Raw genomic sequence first — 18,111 nt, forward strand, 5'->3', positions numbered from 1 at the left:
CCCGCAGTGACTGTACGTACATACCCCAACCAGAAGCCATGGATAACATGCAACATTCGCATTGGGCTAAAGGGTTGAGCTGCCGCTTTTAAAGATCCCGGGAAGCTTATAAGATATCCTGCAATGCCCTCCAACGAACCATCAAACAGGCATAGCGTCAGTACCGGACTAAGATCGAATTGTACTTCACGGGCTCTGACGATCGTCGGATGTGGCAGGACTTGCAAACTATTACAGACTACAAAGGGAAGCACAGCCGAGAGCTGCCCAGTGACACGAGCCTATCAGAAGAGCTAAAAACGTCTATGCTCGCTTCGAGGCAAATAACACTGAAATAACACTGCATGAGAGCATCAGCTGTTCGGGACAACTGTGTGATCACGCTCTCCYCAGCCGATGTGAGTAAGACCTTTAAACAGGTCAACATTCACAAGGCTGCATGGCAAGACGGATTACCAGGACATGTACACCGAGCATATGGTGACAACCTGGCAAGTGCGTTCACTGACATTTTCAAACTCTCCCTGTCTGAGTCTGTAATACCAACATGTTTCAAGCAGATCAACATAGTCCCTGTGCCTGTAACACGTCTGTAGCCATGAAATTCTTTGAAATTCTGGTCATGGCTCACATCAACACCATTATCCCAGAAACCCTAGACCCACTCTAATTTGCATACCGCACCAACAGATCCACAGATGATGCAATCTCTATTGCACTCCACACTGCCCTTTCACACCTGGACATAAGGAACACCTATGTGAGAATGCTATTCATTGACTACAGCTCAGCGTTTAACAGCATAGTGCCCTCAAAGCTCAACACCAAGATAAGGACCCTGGGACTAAACACCTCCCTCTGCAACTGGATCCTGAACTTCCTGACGGGCCGCCCCCAGGTGGTAWGGGTAGGGAACACCACATCCGCCACGCTGATCCTCAACATTGGTGCCCCTCAGGGCTGAGTGCTCAGTCCCCTCCTGTACTCCATGTTCACTCATGACTGCACGGCCAGGCACGACTCCAACATAGTCATTATGTTTGCCGATGACACAGTGGTAGGCCTGATCACCGACAACGATGAGACAGCCTATAAGGAGGAAGTCAGAGACCTGACCGTGTGGTGCAAGGACAACAACCTCTCCCTCAATGTAATCAAGACAAAGGAGATGATTGTGGACTACAGGAAAAGGAGGACTGAGGACACCCCCATTCTCTTCGACGGGGCTGTAGTGAAGCAGGTTGAGAGTTTCAAGTTCCTTGGCGTCCACATCACCAACAAACTAACATTTTCCAAGCACACCAAGACAGTTGTGAAGAGGGCACGCCAATACCTATTCCCCCTCAGGAGACTGAAAAGATTTGGCATGGGTCCTCAGATCCTCAAAAGGTTTTACAGCTGCACCATCGAGAGCATTCTGACAGGTTGCATCACTGCCTGGTGTGTCAACTGCTCGGCCTCCGACCGCAAGGCACTACAGAGGGTAGTGCGTACGGCCCAGTACATCACCGGGGCCAAGCTTCCTGCCATCCAGGACATCTATACCAGGCAGTGTCATAGGAATGCCCTAAAAATTGTCAAAGAATCCAGCAACCCTAGTCATAGACTGTTCTGTCTGCTGCCGCACTGCAAGCGGTACCGGAGCGCCATGTCTAGGTCCAAGAGGCTTCTAAACAGCTTCTATCCCCTAACCCATAAGACTCCTGAACAGCTAATGAAAGGGCTACCAAGACTATTTGCATTGCCCCACCCCCCTCTTCTACGCTGCTGCTACTCTGTTATTATCTATGCATAGTCACATTAATAAATCTACCTACATGTACGAATTACCTCAATTACCTCGACACCGGTGCCCCCACACATTGACTCTGTACCGGTACCACCTGTGTATAGTCCCGATATTGTCATGCACTGTTGCTCTTCAATTATTTGTTATTCTTATCTCTTATTTTTATTTTAGTTATTTCCTTAAAACTGCATTGTTGGTTAAGGGCTTGTAAGTAAGCATTTCACTGTAAGGTCTGTTGTATTCGGCGCATGTGACAAATACAATTTGATTGATTTGACAAGATTACTGTTGTTTATTATAGACTATATTACTTGATCTTGTTCCTCTATCTCCAAAAGGAAACAATGGGAACAGCAGCTGACAGTGGCAAAATAACCATTGTTTGGCTACATTTGCTCATTAATTAAAGGAAAACCATATACACTTTTAAAATGTTTAACCTGCTGCTACCAACAACAGGTTTGTCAGACTGAAAGACTTAACATCTTACAGTGCCTTCATATACTATACGCTACAACTACATTTGGTATCATTTAGAGTTGAGTGTAAACGTCAGAGACAGTAACTATTGTAGTGAATACAGACCCATGGGTAATAGTGACCCAAAAGCCACAAGTCTCGCACCTGTGGGATTTTGTTTTTTGAGTTAGCCAGCTAACTTTGATAAACAACCAGAAATAACTTGATTTTCTGGTTCATTAAGAAAATTAAAATTAGATATGTTTTTTCGGTTGTTAAGTCAAATAGATAAGGGTTTCCCAAACTCAGTCATGGCCCCTTCCCCAGGTGCATGTTTTGGCTTTTGCCCTAGCACAACACAGCTGATTCAAATAACCGACTCATCAAGCTTTGATTATTTGAATCAGCTGTGTATTGCTATGGCAAAAAAGAAAAACGTGCACCCAGGGGGCCTCAGGACAGAGTTTGGGAAGCCCTGAATCAGGCCATACCTTTTTAAAGTTTCTTTCCCAAGAATACAGTTCTTTCTGACTATTTAGGCAAGTTAGCTGGCAAACTCATTGATCCTGCTTTCTAGTATACCCCTCTTTTGTCTCTGTCTCCTGGAATTCCCTGATGGTTGGGAATGGTGCTGTCTTCCTGCTTCTCAACTATAAGTCTATTGTTAAACTGCGTATGTGTGTTGACATAAGACACCCAGGTTGAAGCATCTCTGGGTTCCAGTGCTTACCTGTGACATAAATATGCAAACAGCAAGTTGGTGTGGCAGTGACAAATCTTCTTGCCAAAATAGGACAGTGCAGCTGTTTCCTGTTTATTATAAGAACCGTATTAATACCAGCATGTAAGTGTTTTGTTATAGTTTTAAATTGTAACAGTTTAATCACGACAACCTCTTTTTCAGAACCCTGGACTGTCTGTCCGACTAGGCCGCCTCCGAAGACTCTGGGTAGCCCAGAGAGACCCGTCCCTCAGATGTCCGACCAGCCATGTACAGACAACGCCCAAGAAGGTTTCTCGGGACACCCGGCCCAAGTATGTGGTTTATGACCAGAACAGAGGAGGAGGCGGAGGAGGAGGAATGGCCACTAGGTACATGGCTACCGGTCCCACAGGTAAGAACATGGTGGTGGGCCTTACATTACAATAGGCTTGTCTTGTGTGAAACCTTGCTATAATGGAACTGTTGATGGACTATTGTGAAAATCAGAAGTTCGTTATTTGTAGCTCAAGCCTTGGAGTAGAGCGTTGGACCTGACACACTACTGAGTACATCTACACCTTTGGTGATTAGACTTGACATGTAATAAACGTCTTGATGCAAATAAATGTTTGTCATGTGGTTAATGTTAAGTGTGTACCCTGTGGTTATTAAGTCTTGTTTGTAAATGTAAAGTGCACTGTTTTGAATGTGTCTACAGCTGGGCCCATTCAGCACCACCAAGAGGACCCAGGGTTTCACCCTAAATCTAATGACCACTACTACCAACCACCTCCAAAAGGCTCAAAGAGAACCAATCTTGAACCCTCCAATGGACCGCTACAACTACCATCACCATGGACCGCTGATGGTAGGTTGTAATTGCTTCTGTATCCTGGAATTCCCACTGATCATTGGTCCATTTCACCATAGTGTTTATTGTAGTTTCTAGGCAAAGATTTGTAAAAGTAATATTGTTATGAAGCCAGACATTGCTCATAATGTTCAAATATTAAAATGTATTGGGACACATTTCTACATTTGCTCTACCTATCCATCCTTTTCTGTTGTGACATTTTATAAAGGCACGCATCTTTATTATGTGATCCTGTTACATTTTTTTTAAAGCACCGGGGACCTCCTGAGAAGCTGATTGGACACCACTCCAACAGTGATGCAGAGATTGACTCACTCACCTGCATGCTGGCCGATCTGGACAGCCATCRACAAAACAGCACACAGGTAGGCTACCTGACTGACTACATGGGACTGTGAGGAATAAAGGATTCTTCTGAATCTTGATACAGAAACCTATGACTTTGTTTATTGTTTTCATATCTGTCTGAAAGTGTTACAGGCTCCTCTGGATATTTAGGCCTTGGTTATTAGTTGCATTGTAAGGAATGCTTAGTAAAATATATATTTATGGTCCCTTTCTTTCGTAGCTTAATGACAACGACCGCATCTCAGGGGATCGCTACAAACCCTTAGCCCAGCCAGGAGCATCCGCTCAGGGCAGGCCGTCCATGAGTTTCCCCCCTCACCCCCAAACCCAGTACCATCGTACAAACCCATACCCCAGTGATCCCCACCAGGGTCTCCAGTACTTCCCCCAGCCAGACGACACCGAAGCCCAGGACTCCAAACGGTACCCCCAGCTTGTCCCCGCCTCCTACACTACCGCCCTTACTGGCCCAAGGTTCGGTGTCCAGGTCAAAACAGCCCAAACTGTCACCTACTTCCAGACTGGTAGGCAAGCCGAGCAGGCTTACACCCCTCTCCCACACCGCCATCATGCATTGCGGTCCCCACCCAAGAATCAGACTGGTCCCCAGGGCTGGTACCCTCCCCACCCTGCTTCCCAAGCCCAGGAGCTGCGCTCTGAGAGGGGTTACAAGGGGAGTGCCACAGGGTTTGGAGGGAGAGCTACCCAGTGCCCCATATCCAATAGAGGCCCAGAGACTCACCAATCAGGGTCAGGCTCGGCATCAAGCTCCGCCTATCAGCCCAGTAAGGTGAGTGTCTGGAGTTCAAACGTAAACTCCTTTTTTTTTTCTTTTTTAGGGGTGGATAAGCTTAATTTTGCAGAAAGATGCTTCCATCAATGTAAACGTCAACTTTTGTTTGTGGTGCCTCTAAGGTAAACTATGGTCCTTTTTGAATACTTGTATCTTCAGTCTCTTGGTTTCACTGATCTAAATGGGAAAGTAAAATCTCTATGCTGATTTTTCTGGGAAAAGTTAATATATTTGTCCAGCAGGGAACAGCAGCGCCGAGGCCAGAGGAGGAGTTGGACCAGCTCACAAAGAAGTTGGTGTATGACATGAGTCATCCCCCTACAGAGAAGTACGTTGGTATGTTCCACTTTCTTTCTAATGAAATGGTGTCCTTTGTAAATAACAGTCCAGTCAACACATCTTAATTTCCCCTTGGGTGACACCGTTAATTTCATTTCAACAATATGTCCCTCCTATTTGTCTCATCTCTTCTCCCCTTTCCATCCATACTACCAGGTCGCTGTGCACGTTGCTGTGACAACGTCCTTGGCGACGGCAGCGGCTGTATCGCCATGGGGCACGTGTTCCACCTGGAGTGTATAACTTGCATCACCTGCCACGCCCATCTCCGGGGGAAACCTTTCTACGCCCTGAACAAGCAGAGCTACTGCGAGAGCTGTTACGTTGTGAGTGGCTGTCACTGACTGTCCTCTTTCTGTATTGAGAAGTCTCTTCTCCCTCTTTTGTTCTACATTTCTTTTAAGAATTATTCTCTCAATTCATCAGTTGAGCTATCCATCTCTTTCGCTCTTTCTCGCCATCTATATCCATATCTATTGGATTCTCACTCACACTATTCTGTCTGAACCTGTGCTGCCCCTCTCCCTCCCCCTCAGAGTGTCCTAGAGCGCTGCTTCATGTGCTCCAAGCCCATCCTGGACCGTGTCCTGCGGTCCATGGGCAAGGCCTACCACGCGCACTGCTTCAACTGCGTGGCGTGTGGCTGCTCCCTGGATGGTGTGCCCTTCACAGTGGACGCCAACTACCAGATCCACTGCATGTACGACTTCTACAGGTCAGCAACACGGATAGACCATACTTACTGAGCGCCAGATACTGACTTTACTTTTGGTTATAATTAATTTTTTTACCCTCAATTTCACAATATCCAATTGGTAGTTGGTCTTGTCCTATCGCTGCAACTCCTGTACAGTCTCGGGAGAGGTGACGATCGAGAGCCGTGCGTCCTCCGGAACATGACCCCGCCAAGCCGCACTGCTTCTTGACACACTGCTCACGTATCCCGGAAGTCCGCCGCACCAATGTGTCGGAAGAAACACCGTAGAACTGGCGACGGTGTCAGCGTGCATGCTCCCGGCCGGCCACAGGAGTTGTTAGAGAGCGATGGGATAAGGACATCCGTGCCAGCCAAACCCTCCCCTAACCCGGACGACGCTGGGCCAATTGTGCTGCACCTCTCTGGTCTCGAACCCTGGTCTTTAGTGATTCCTCAAGTAGTGCCTTAGACCGCTGCTCCACTCAGGAGGCCACTGACTGTACATTATGCATGTAATCAACTGGAACACTAGCACAACAATCAGAGATAATAATCCGTCCAATAGACCCATGTCTAAAACTTAAACTTGTAAAGTGTAATTCAGAGATTAATTGATCAATGGAGACTTGATCAATTAATCTTTGACTTACACTTTGAGTTTTCAAGTTTTAGACATGAGTCTATTGGTCAGATTATTATATCTGATTGTTGTTAGTTTTCCATCCTCTGAGCTCTGTTAGTGTTGACACTGGTGCTTCCTGTCCCACACAGGAAGTTTGCCCCTCGCTGCTCAGTGTGTAGCCATGCCATCGTGCCTGAGCCGGGCCAGGATGCGGCGGTCAGTGTAAAGGCGCTGGGCCGCAACTTTCACGTCAACTGCTATGTGTGTGAGGTGAGTGGTCACTGTGTGTGTTAGTAGAATAGGTCACTCAAGTTGAGTGATGTTTGGCAGGCCATCACACTTTCTAGGGAGTTTTTCCTAGCCACCGTGCTTCTACACCTGCATTGCTTGCTGTTTGGGGTTTTAGGCTGGGTTTCTGTACAGCACTTCGAGATATTAGCTGATGTACGAAGGGCTATATAAAATAAACTTAATTTGATTTGATCACATCAAATGTACACATCCCACTCAGTTGAACCTATTCCAGTGTTCCTGGATTGACCCTGTTTTCTCTGTCCCCTCCAGGAGTGTGGTCTGTTCCTGCCCTCTGAGGGTGAGCGGCAAGGCTGTTACCTCCTGGATGGTCACATCCTATGTAAGGGCTGCCACGCCCGGCACAGATCCTCTCACCCAAAATCTTCACTGACTGATAACCAACAAGGAAGTCACCTCTGACCTTTAACCAATGACCCCTCAACCCTTCCATTACTTTAATCTGCTCTGCGGTAGAAGTTGCCCAAAGTAATAGATCTGGAATCAGTTCTACTCCTCTTATTCATAACCTTAACCACAAGGGGGGAAATGTTAACCTGATTTGAGATCAGTGTCGAAGGGAATCTTCATCCCCCTTCACTTTCATCCTCTCATAGCCTTAATTTATTCTTCAGATGCCCAAAGCTGAGGAATCAGTAGTAGTAGGCCTACTATTGAACCTCAAACTGACAGTCTTCAATATGAAGTCAATATTTAATTTCACTTGACCAGGTTTATTGGTACAGGTTCAAGACAGGGTCTTGAAACATGGATTGATAAATAGTTCGACCCCTTTCCTTATCCTCTGCTTTACACTATCACCTATCCTCTATATTCTCGACCCCTGCTCCCTTTCCACTAAACTTCACCCTATCCCCTACCCCTCAGTCCCATACCAGTACTGTATAGAGCCCCTGACCTGCAGGCAGCAGGGGCTGCACTACCCCCAAACCCTTGACTGCACCACTGGTCATCTCACACACTATCCTGCATGTTGCACACTGTCTCTCACGCACTATCCTGCATGTTGCACACTGTCTCTCACGCACTATCCTACATGTTGCACACTGTCTGTCACGCACTATCCTGCATGTTGCACACTGTCTCTCACGCACTATCCTACATGTTGCACACTGTCTGTCAGGCACTATCCTGCATGTTGCACATTCTCACACACCATCCTGCCAGACCCAGGTGGGACATGGAAGGAGCTCTATGGAAAATAATGATTGATAGATATTGACGATGTGGAGGATCATAAGTAAGAAAATTAGGTGATATTAAGGAAGAGGAGATAATGATGAGAATACAATGTCTTCCTGGCTGTGGGGTAACTGACCAGTCCAGATAATGGAACATATATATTTGTATTCTACTAAAGTCAATAACCGTGCTGAACTGCCTCATAAGCAAAGTGCACATATGCAAGGTATTTCTGTGACTGAGTTTATATTGCAGGTGGTTTTGGTTGTGGAGTGAATGTGTTTGGAGACCAAGTGGGTGTAGTCAGTGTTGTGCAGTGAATAGAGTTTTTAGAAAGTAGACGGAAAGAAAGATTGGTTAGAGAACGAGATCACTGAAGTTAATGCTTTGATCTCATTYGATGTTAATAGTTTTGATTTTAAATGCAACCTTTTTAATTAACTAGGCAACTCTGTTAAGCACATTCTTATTTACAATGACGGCCTACCCCAGCCGAACCAGGATGACGCTGGGCCAATTGTGCGCTGCCCTACGGGACTCCCAATCACGGCCGGATGTGATACAGCCTGAAATCGAACCAAGGACTGTAGTGACGCCTCTTGCACTGATATGCAGGGCCTTGGATCACTGCACCACTCGAGAGCCCTTATGTAGGCTTTCATATAATGATATCTGGCACCACATGTCAGAACATAACATATTTTATTCCACAGGACAGTGATTTGCATAATGATAATTGGTACTGCATTTCAGAGAATATGTTACTTGTATACCAGTCCAAACCCCCTCTTTTAAAATGTGAATATGCTTTTTAGATATTTTTCCTTTTTTAACATTTGGGTTGATTGGATGCTTTACAATGAAGATGACTAAGGCACAATGAAGTCTGTTTGCCTTTGTCTTACTGAGAAACCGGGTTCTCCATGCTGGCCACGTGGGCTGAGAACGTCCTCTTGTGTTCATTATGGGTTTTTGTTTAAGCTTAGCCTTAGGAGTATGATTTGTGCTGCTAATCCCTGTCAAAGCACTATCGGCCATGTTTAAGTAATTCTGACATTGTGTTGATGTGATTCTTCATCCCGCTGTCTTCATTTGTTTTTAATGTAAAAACTGCTAGTATGATTTGATGGTTTTGAAGCTTCTCTTCTGACTACAAGACCCTTTAAAATATCAATTTTATTGTTTTCTTTGTCCAGAATCATGTTTTGTTTCAGTATTTGATTCTTCACATAGTATAGGTCAATGAGCACAATGATATGAAGGTCCCTGTTTTGAGCACTATAAGTTTCATGTTTCACTATTTATTTCAACTCCTGTTGTGCTGCTATTGTCACTAAGTTGATGTTTATCTGTGATTATGAAGTTAAGGGCTATCACTTTGTTTTCACTGTAATTGTATGTTCCACAGCATCCTATTGATAAGTACTGTAGAATAATCAGATTTATCCATTTGAGGAATAGACTGAGCAGGTGGTTTGTACATGACTCAAGTTTGAAGTAGGTGTGTGAATGATTAGCTTTTTTCCCCCTTTAATGTGGATTGATCATACTACATAGACAATAAACAATTTTTTCCCATCAAACTACACCATGTGTATGTCTTTTGCTTGACCGCTGTACTAGACCCCAACCAATTCAGTATTATTACACATGATAACCTATGGAAAGGCACCATACTTAGTAGAACATTACACTTATTTGATTTGAGGTCCAGCATAACCAACATTCTAGACCTTAAACAATGCAACATATTAAGTAGCTGTCATTTACAGTACCTGTGTGACATTGTAAGAAATGGGTCTTTAAATGATCCAAGAAGAAGAGGGACTGCTTGGTGATGGTGAGGAGGCGCGCTAACATGTGATCTTCCAAAAGAAGTTCCGGCATCCTGCCTTGCGTTCCCGTTGGGTGAGGGGTAGCTGGCGCACCACCGCCGACCTCACCCCGAGTGCCTCATCCAGGTCTGGTAGTACCTCGTTCTCCCCCGCGGCTGTGGTCATCAGGAGCAACATCTCCAGCAGGAGAATGTGGGAGAGGTCCTATACAGTACAAAACAATAGAATAAAATACAACTACCTGACTGGTACCATGGAAATTACCGTGGAGAGTTGATCTTTGTTGCTAGACTCCATAACATGTTTTTCATGGGACCCCTAATTCTGTCAGTTATTCAAGGACCAAAACATCATCAGAAGCTTCAAATCATTTAACAAGTAGAAGTTATGGTCATTTAATCTGACCAGTCCTCTTGAAATAGTATCACTTTTGAGTTGACAATATTACAGAAAATCTTTAAAGAATGAATAAAAACACTATACACGTTTACCCTGTTTATACCTGGTTCTAACATGCATCCTTATTCCTTGTGTGACAAGCCATAGATCTCGCACCTGTGGGATTGTGCGCGTGTTTAGTTTTTTGAGTGTGTGTGTTGGTGCACTCTGGAACATAATGGTATACTACTGTCGTGTCTTTGGCTATGCCGGATTAAGTGTTATGACATGCTATTCTATAAAATACTTTCTCCGTAATTAATATCACCTGATTGAACTAATCATGTAAATGTAATTAACTAGAGAGGAGGGACACCACGAAATAATATTTATAGAGCTGTTATCTTCCGAATAAACTCTTAAAGACCTAATCATATTTTACATCAATAGCAGTCAATATTAATCGTCATCTTATTCAGTCTCATCTGAAAGTTGTAAATTCTTGGTTATCTTCACGAACCCTGGCTAACAAGTTGAATCAGCAATAAAAAATGGGGTTTAATTATTTATTTACTAAATACCTAACTAATCACACAGAATCACACATACACAATTAAATCAAAACTTGATTACAAATTGCCTGTCATAAAGGAAAACGTCCCTAGCGGGCGGAACAGATATGACAGCTTGTTACACGAAGGAAAAGGGCTGGGTTTGAGTGAAAGAGCGGGAGACTGTCACATCATTAGAGTAGGGAGAGGAAGGGGGAGGGGGAGAGGTATTTATGACTGTCATAAACCTACCCCCAGGCCAACGTCATGACACTACATAGCTGGATCAATGAGCTAGCCAACTTTGATAAACAACCAGAAATAACTATATTTTCTGGTTCATTAAGGAAGTTAAACTTAGATGTGTTGTTTCGGTTGAGTCAATTAGACCAGGGTTTCCCAAACTCGGTCATGCGCCCCCACCCAGGTGCATGTTTTGGCTTTTGCCCTAGCACAACACAGCTGATTCAAATAACCGACTCAWCAACCTTAATTATTTGTATCAGCTGTGTATTGCTAGAGAAAAAATAAAAACATGCACCCAGGGAAACTCTGAATCAGGCCATTACCCATTTCAAGGTTCTTTCCAAAGAATAATTATTCTTTCTGAATATTTAGGTAAGTTAGCTGCTTAACTCATTGATTGTGCTTTGTGGTATACTCTTTTGTCTCTGTCTGCTGTAATTCCCTGATGGTTGGGATTGGCGCTGTCTTCCTGCTTCTCAACTATAAGCCTATTGTTTAACTGCCTATGTGAGTTGACATAAGAAATCCAGGTTGAAGTATTTTTGGATTTCCAGTACTTACCTGTGACATAAATATGCAATCAGCAAGTATGTTGGTGTGACAGGGAATCTTCTTGCCAAAATAGGACAGTGCATTTTTATTTATTTGAGAATCTTATTAATACCAACATGTAAGTGTTTTGTTATAGTTTAACTGTTTAATCACGACAGCTTTTTTTTTTTTTTTCTTCAGAACCCTGCCATGTCTTGTCCTACCTGGCTGCCTCCGAAAACTCCGGGTAGCCCAGAGAGACCCGTTCCCCAGATGTCCGACTCTGGACTAGCCGTGTACAGACAGCTGCCCAAGGTCTCCTCGGACACCCGGCCCAAGTATGTGGTCTATGACCAGAACGGAGGGGGAGGAATGGCCACTAGGGACATGGCTTCTGGACCCACAGGTAAGAACACAGTGGTGGGCCTTACATTAGGCTTGTGTGAAACCTTGCTATAATGAGAACTGTTGATGGACTATTGTGAAAATCAGAAGTCTGTTCTGTAYCTCAAGCCTTGGAGTAGAGCGTTGGACCTGACACACTACTGAGTACACCTACACCTTTGGTGATTAGCACTTGATGTAAATAAACGTCTTGATGTAAATAAATGTTTGTCATGTGGTTAATGTTAAGTGTGTACCCTGTGGTTATTAAGTCTTGTTTGTAAATGTAAAGTGCACTGTTTTGAATGTGTTCCACAGCTGGGCCCATTCAGCACCACCAAGAGGACCCAGGGTTTCACCCTAAATCTAATGACCACTACTACCAACCACCTCCCCAAGGTTTCGAAGAAGACCAATCCTGGAACCCTCACATGGAACGCTACCAGCTTACGGTAGGTTGTAATTGCTTCTGTAGCCTGGAATTCCCACTGACTATTGGTCCATTTCTCTGTGGTGTTTAGTGAAGTTTCTATGCAAAGATTTGTAATATTGTTATGAAGCCAGAAATGGCTCATAATATTCAAATAAAAATGTATTGGGACAAAGGACAAACACATGTGCAAATTTCTACATTTGCTCTACCTATCCATCTCCTTCTGTTGTGACATTTTATGAAGGCACCCATCTTTATGTGATCCTTTCAGCACTGGGTAACTCCTGAGACGCTCATTGGACACCACTCCAACAGTGATGCGGAGATTGACTCACTCACCTGCATGCTGGCTGATCAGGACTGCCATTCACTAAACGGCACGCAGGTAGGCTGACTGAKTAKATGGGACTGTGGAATAAAGGATTCCTTCAGAACATAAACCTGTGACTTGGTTTATTTTCATATCTGTCTGAAAGTGTTTCACTGGGTCCTCTGGATATTTATACCTTGGTTAGTTATAGTGTAAGGAATGCATAAAAATTGTCTGTTCTTTCCCAGCTGTACGACAATGTGCCTTACAACAAATACATCTTGGGGGACCGCTACACACCCTCAGCCCAGCCAGGAGACGCATCTCAGGGAGAGCCATCTATGGGTTTCCCACCTCAGTCCATGGACCATCCTACACCCCCAAACCACAGTTATCCCCACCAGGGTCTCCAGTACTTCCCCCAGCCAGACGACACCGACGCCCAGGTCTCCAAACCCTACCCCCAGCCTGTCCCTGCCTCCTACACTACCGCCTCCACCCCTACTGGCCCGAGGTTCAGTGTCCAGGTCAAAACAGCCCAAACTGTCACCTACTTCCAGACTGGTAGGCAAGCTGAGCAGGCTTACACTCCTCCCCCACACCGCCATCATGCACTGCGGTCCCTGCCCAAMAATCAGACTGGRCCCCAGGGCTGGTACCCTCCCCAKCCTGCTTCCCAAGCCCAGGAGCTGCACTCTGAGAGGGGTTACAAGGGGAGTGCRGCAGGGTTTGGAGGGAGAGCTACCCAGTGCCCCATATCCAATAGAGGCCCAGAGACTCACGAATCAGGGTCAGCACCAAGCTCCGCCTGTCAGCCCAGTAAGGTGAGTGTCTGGAGTTCAAACATCTACTACTGTTTGTGGTGCCTCTTTTTTTAAGGTAAACTATGGTCATTTTTGAATACGTATCTACAGTCTCTTGGTTTCACTGACCTAAATGGGTAAGTAAAATCTCTATGCTGATTTTTCTGGATAATGTTCATATTTGTCCAGCAGGGGACAGCAGCTCCGAGGCCAGAGGATGAGTTGAACCAGCTCACTAAGAAGTTGGTGTATGACATGAATCATCCCCCTACAGAGGAATACATTGGTATGTTATGATTTCTTTCTAAAAAAAWTCTGTCCTTTCTGCTGACTGGACTGTTATTTACATCTTAATTTCCCCTTGGGAAATTAAGTTCAATTCCACAATATGTCCCTCCCATTTGTCTCATCTCTTCTCCCCTTTCCCTCCATACTTCCAGGTCGCTGTGCACGTTGCGGCGACAAAGTCCTTGACGGCAGCGACTGTATTACCATGGAGCAGGTGTTTCATGTGGATTGTTTCACCTGTGTCACCTGCCACGCTCATCTCCGGGGGCAACCGTTCTACGCCATTGACAAGCAGAGCCACTGCAGGAGCTGTTACATTGTGAGTGGCTATCGCTGACTGTCCTCTTTTTGTATTGAAGGCTCATCTTTTTTTTTTCTACATTTCCCTTTAGCAGTGTTCTCTKAATTCATCAGTTGATCTCTCCATCTCTTCCGTGCTCTTGCAGTCTATATCCATATCTATTGTATTCTCATTCACACTATTCTGTCTGAGCCTGTGGTACCCCTCTCCCTCCCCCATCAGAGTGTCCTAGAGCGCTGCTGCATGTGCTCCAAGCCCATCCTGGACCGTGTCCTYCGGTCCATGGGCAATGCCTACCACCCGCACTGCTTCAACTGCGTGGTGTGTGGCTGCTGCCTGGACGGCGTGCCCTTCACCGTGGACGCCACCTACCAGAACCACTGTWTAGACGACTTCCACAGGTCAGAAACATGGATAGACCACACTGACCYTACTCTGTGCCAGATACTGACTGTACTTATTTTTTTTACCCCTAATGATATCATGATATCCAATTGGTAGTTAGTCTTGTCCCATCACTGCAACTCCCGTACGTTCTCGGGAGAGGCGAGGGTCTAGAGCTGTGCGTCCCCCCCAGAAACATGAAATATCCATGCCGCACTGCTTCTTGACACTGCTCACGTAACCCGGAAGCAAGCCTCACCAATGTGTCGGCGGAAACACCGTAGAACTGGCAACCGTGTCAGCGTGCATGCTCCCGGCCTGCCACAGGAGTTGTTAGAGCGCGATGGGATAAGGACATCTGTGCCAGCCAAACCCTCCCCTAACCCGGATGACGCTGGGCCAATTGTGTGCCGCCTKYTGGATCTCGAACCCTGGGCTTTAGTGACGCCTCAAGCAGTGCCTTTTACTGCTTCGCCAATGATTTACTTTAGGCATGCAATCAACGGAAACACTAGCACAACAATCAGATATAATCTGTCCAATAGACTCATGTCTAAACTCGTAAAGTGTAATGAAGTTTGACATGAGTCTATTGGACAGACTATCTGATTGTTGTGCTAGTGTTGACACTGGTGCTTCCTGTCCCACACAGGAAGTTTGCCCCTCGCTGCTCAGTGTGTGGCCAGGCCATCATCCCTGGACTGGGCCAGGAGGAGACGGTCAGTATAGTGGCGCTGGACCGCAACTTCCACGTCAACTGCTATGTGTGTGAGGTGAGTGGTCACTGTTAGTTTAAAAAGGTCACTCAAGTTGAATTATGTTGGCAGGCTATCACATCAAATGTACACAGACCCCTCAGTTGCATCTAATRCAGTGTTTCTGGATTGACCMTGTGGGTTTTCTTTGTCRCCTCCAGGAGTGTGGTCTGCTCCTGTCGGCTGAGGGTGAGGAGCGATGCTGTTACCCCCTGGACGGTCACATCCTGTGTAAGGGCTGCAACGCCCAGCACATCCTGAACCAAACGTCAAAATCTCCACTGACTGCTAACCAACTAGGAAGTCACCTCTGACCTTTAACCAATGACCCCTCAACCCTTCCATTACTTTCACCTACTCTGGGGTAAAAGTTGGCCTAAAYAACAGATCTGGAATTAGTTCTACCCCCTTTCTGATACATAACCTTAACCACAAGGGGAAGATGTTAAACTGACTTTAGATCAGTGTCGAAGGGCAATTTATATTGCATATATATTTTGTATTCTACTAAAGTCAATAACAGTGCTGAACTGCCTCATAAGCAAAGTGCACATATGCAAGGTATTTCTGTGACTGAGTTTATATTGCAGGTGGTTTTGGTTGTGGCGTGAATGTGTTTGGAGACCTTTCATTGTAGCGCTAGTGGGTGTTGTGCAGTGAATTGAATAGAGTTTTTAGAGATTGATTAGAGAGAACAAGATCCCTGAAGTCATTGCTTTGATCTCATTGGATMTTACTACAGAATTTAGGCTGTCCATATAATGAAATCTTGAACCACATGTCAGAACACAACATAATATTTTATTTCACAGGACAGTGATTTGTATACTGATAATTGGTACTGCGTTTCAGAATGTTACTTGTATACCAGTCCAAACCCTCTTTTAAAATGTGAATGTGCTTTTTAGATATTTTACCTTGGGTCAATTTTACACTTTAATATGAAGATGAATACGACGCAATGAAGTATGCCTGTCTTACTGAGAAACGGATCTCCATGCTTGCCAAGTGTAAGCTTAGCCTTAGGAGTTTGATTTGTTGACCGTGTTTTAAGTAACTCTGCGACATTGTGTTGATGTAATTTCTCCTTGAGATTCTCCATCCCGCTGTCTTTGTTTTTAATGTAAAAACTTCTATGTTTTGAAGCTTCTCTTCTGACAACAGACCCTTAATATCAATTCTATTGTGTTCTTTGTCCAGAATCATGTTTTGTTTCAGTATTTGATTCTTCACATATAGGTCAATGAGCACAATGATATCAAGGTCCCTGTGAGCACTATTAGTTGCATTTTTCACTTTATTTCAACTTCTGTTGTGCTGCTATTGTCACTAAGATAATGTATGTCTGTGATTATGAGGGTACGGGTCAGCACCTTGTTTTCACAAATTTTATTTTTCACAGCATCCTATTGATAAGTGATGTAGAATAATCATATTTGTCCATGAGAGGAATGTACTGAGCAGGTGGTTTGTACAATTTGACTCAAGTTAGAAGTAGGTGTGTGAATGATTAGCTTTTTTTTTCTTCGATAATGCTGATTGTAGTATGATCAAAYACAATAAACCATCCTTTTTTCCAGGAAACTACACCATGTGTATGTCTTTTGCTTAACCGCTGTACTAAACCAACCTATTCAGTGTTATTACACATGACAACCTATGGAAAGGCACCATACTTAGTAGAACATTAAGTTTATTTGATTTGAGGTCCAGCATAACCAACATTCTAGACCTTAAACAATGCAACATGTTAAGTAGCTGTCATTTACAGTACCTGTGCGACACTAAGAAATAGGTCTTTAACCTCAAGGCTCAAACCCCTTTGACCCCCCCCCATTTTCACCTAAAATGACATACCCAAATCTAACTGCCTGAAGCAAGGATATGCATTTTCTTTGTACCATTTGAAAGGAAATACTTAGTTTGTGGAAATGAAGGAGAATATAACACATTAGATCTGGTAAAAGATGAGAGTTCAAAAAGGTTGTCCTGTCTTTGAAATGCAAGCAAAAGACCATATGGAATTCTGTCCCAGGTGCAATTTAGAGTTTGGCCACTAGATGGCAGCAGTGTATGTGCAAAGTTTAAGACTGATCCAATGACCCGTTACATTTCTGTTAACTGTTGTATCAAGACTGTCAATGTGTATATAAAAAAAAAAACTTCATGTTCAAAACTATGCACACTAAAACAATAGCATGGTGTTCTTTCACTGTAATAGCTATTGCAAATTGGACAGTGCAGTTAGCTTGACAAGAATAATCTTTCTGCCAATATCAGATATGTCTGTCCTGGCAAATGTTCTTGTTACTTACAACTTCTTGCTAATCGCATTAGCCTACATTAGTTCATGTGGACTTCCAAAAGAAGTTCCTGCATCCTGCCTAGCGTTCCCGTTGGGTGAGGGGTGSCTGCAGCACCACCTCTGAACTCACCCCCAGTGTCTCCTCCAGGTCCGGTAGTACCTCGTTCTCCGCTGTGGCCGGAAGGTCCCACATCTGTAGCAGGATGATACTGAAGAGGTCCTATAGAGTAGAAAATGTATAAAAAGCAACTACAGAAGCAGAACTACCTGCCTGGTACCATGGATYTTTGATATTTGTTGCTAGACTTCATAACATGATGGTTTTCATGGGACCACTGTCAATATTTCAAGAACCAAAACAGACGCTTCATGAAATAATTTAACGTAGAAGTTAGTCATATAATCTGACCAGTCCTCTTGAAATTGTAAAACTTCTGAGTTGACAACATTATAGAATATCTTTCAAAATTAATAAAAACACTACACATT

General features: G+C 44.4%; 1 protein-coding gene and 1 pseudogene across 7 annotated transcripts in view; both read left to right on the forward strand.

Moving 5' to 3' along the window:
- LOC111953997 (thyroid receptor-interacting protein 6-like) overlaps positions 1 to 9,690 on the forward strand; it is a 56,387-nt gene extending 46,697 nt beyond the window's left edge. For 4 of the 7 annotated variants that reach the window (XM_070435795.1, XM_023973498.3, XM_070435801.1 and 1 more), the window contains 6 exons: positions 4,394 to 4,963; positions 5,206 to 5,302; positions 5,462 to 5,631; positions 5,842 to 6,020; positions 6,774 to 6,894; positions 7,189 to 9,690. In XM_070435795.1, coding sequence (XP_070291896.1) covers positions 4,394 to 4,963; positions 5,206 to 5,302; positions 5,462 to 5,631; positions 5,842 to 6,020; positions 6,774 to 6,894; positions 7,189 to 7,338 — 1,287 coding nt within the window. In that variant the 3' untranslated portion in view covers positions 7,339 to 9,690. Of the gene's footprint in view, positions 1 to 3,173; positions 3,364 to 3,669; positions 3,820 to 4,076; positions 4,191 to 4,393; positions 4,964 to 5,205; positions 5,303 to 5,461; positions 5,632 to 5,841; positions 6,021 to 6,773; positions 6,895 to 7,188 lie in introns of those variants that run through there. The other 3 variants (XM_023973513.3, XM_070435809.1, XM_023973489.3) reach the window with 3 other exon arrangements.
- A 1,701-nt stretch (positions 9,691 to 11,391) lies between these two features.
- Positions 11,392 to 16,907, forward strand: LOC111954026 (thyroid receptor-interacting protein 6-like; annotated as a pseudogene).
- Positions 16,908 to 18,111: the final 1,204 nt, after the last annotated feature.

The sequence above is a fragment of the Salvelinus sp. IW2-2015 genome, linkage group LG3 (genome assembly GCF_002910315.2).
Source record: "Salvelinus sp. IW2-2015 linkage group LG3, ASM291031v2, whole genome shotgun sequence".
In the NCBI taxonomy this organism is placed as follows: domain Eukaryota; kingdom Metazoa; phylum Chordata; class Actinopteri; order Salmoniformes; family Salmonidae; genus Salvelinus; species Salvelinus sp. IW2-2015.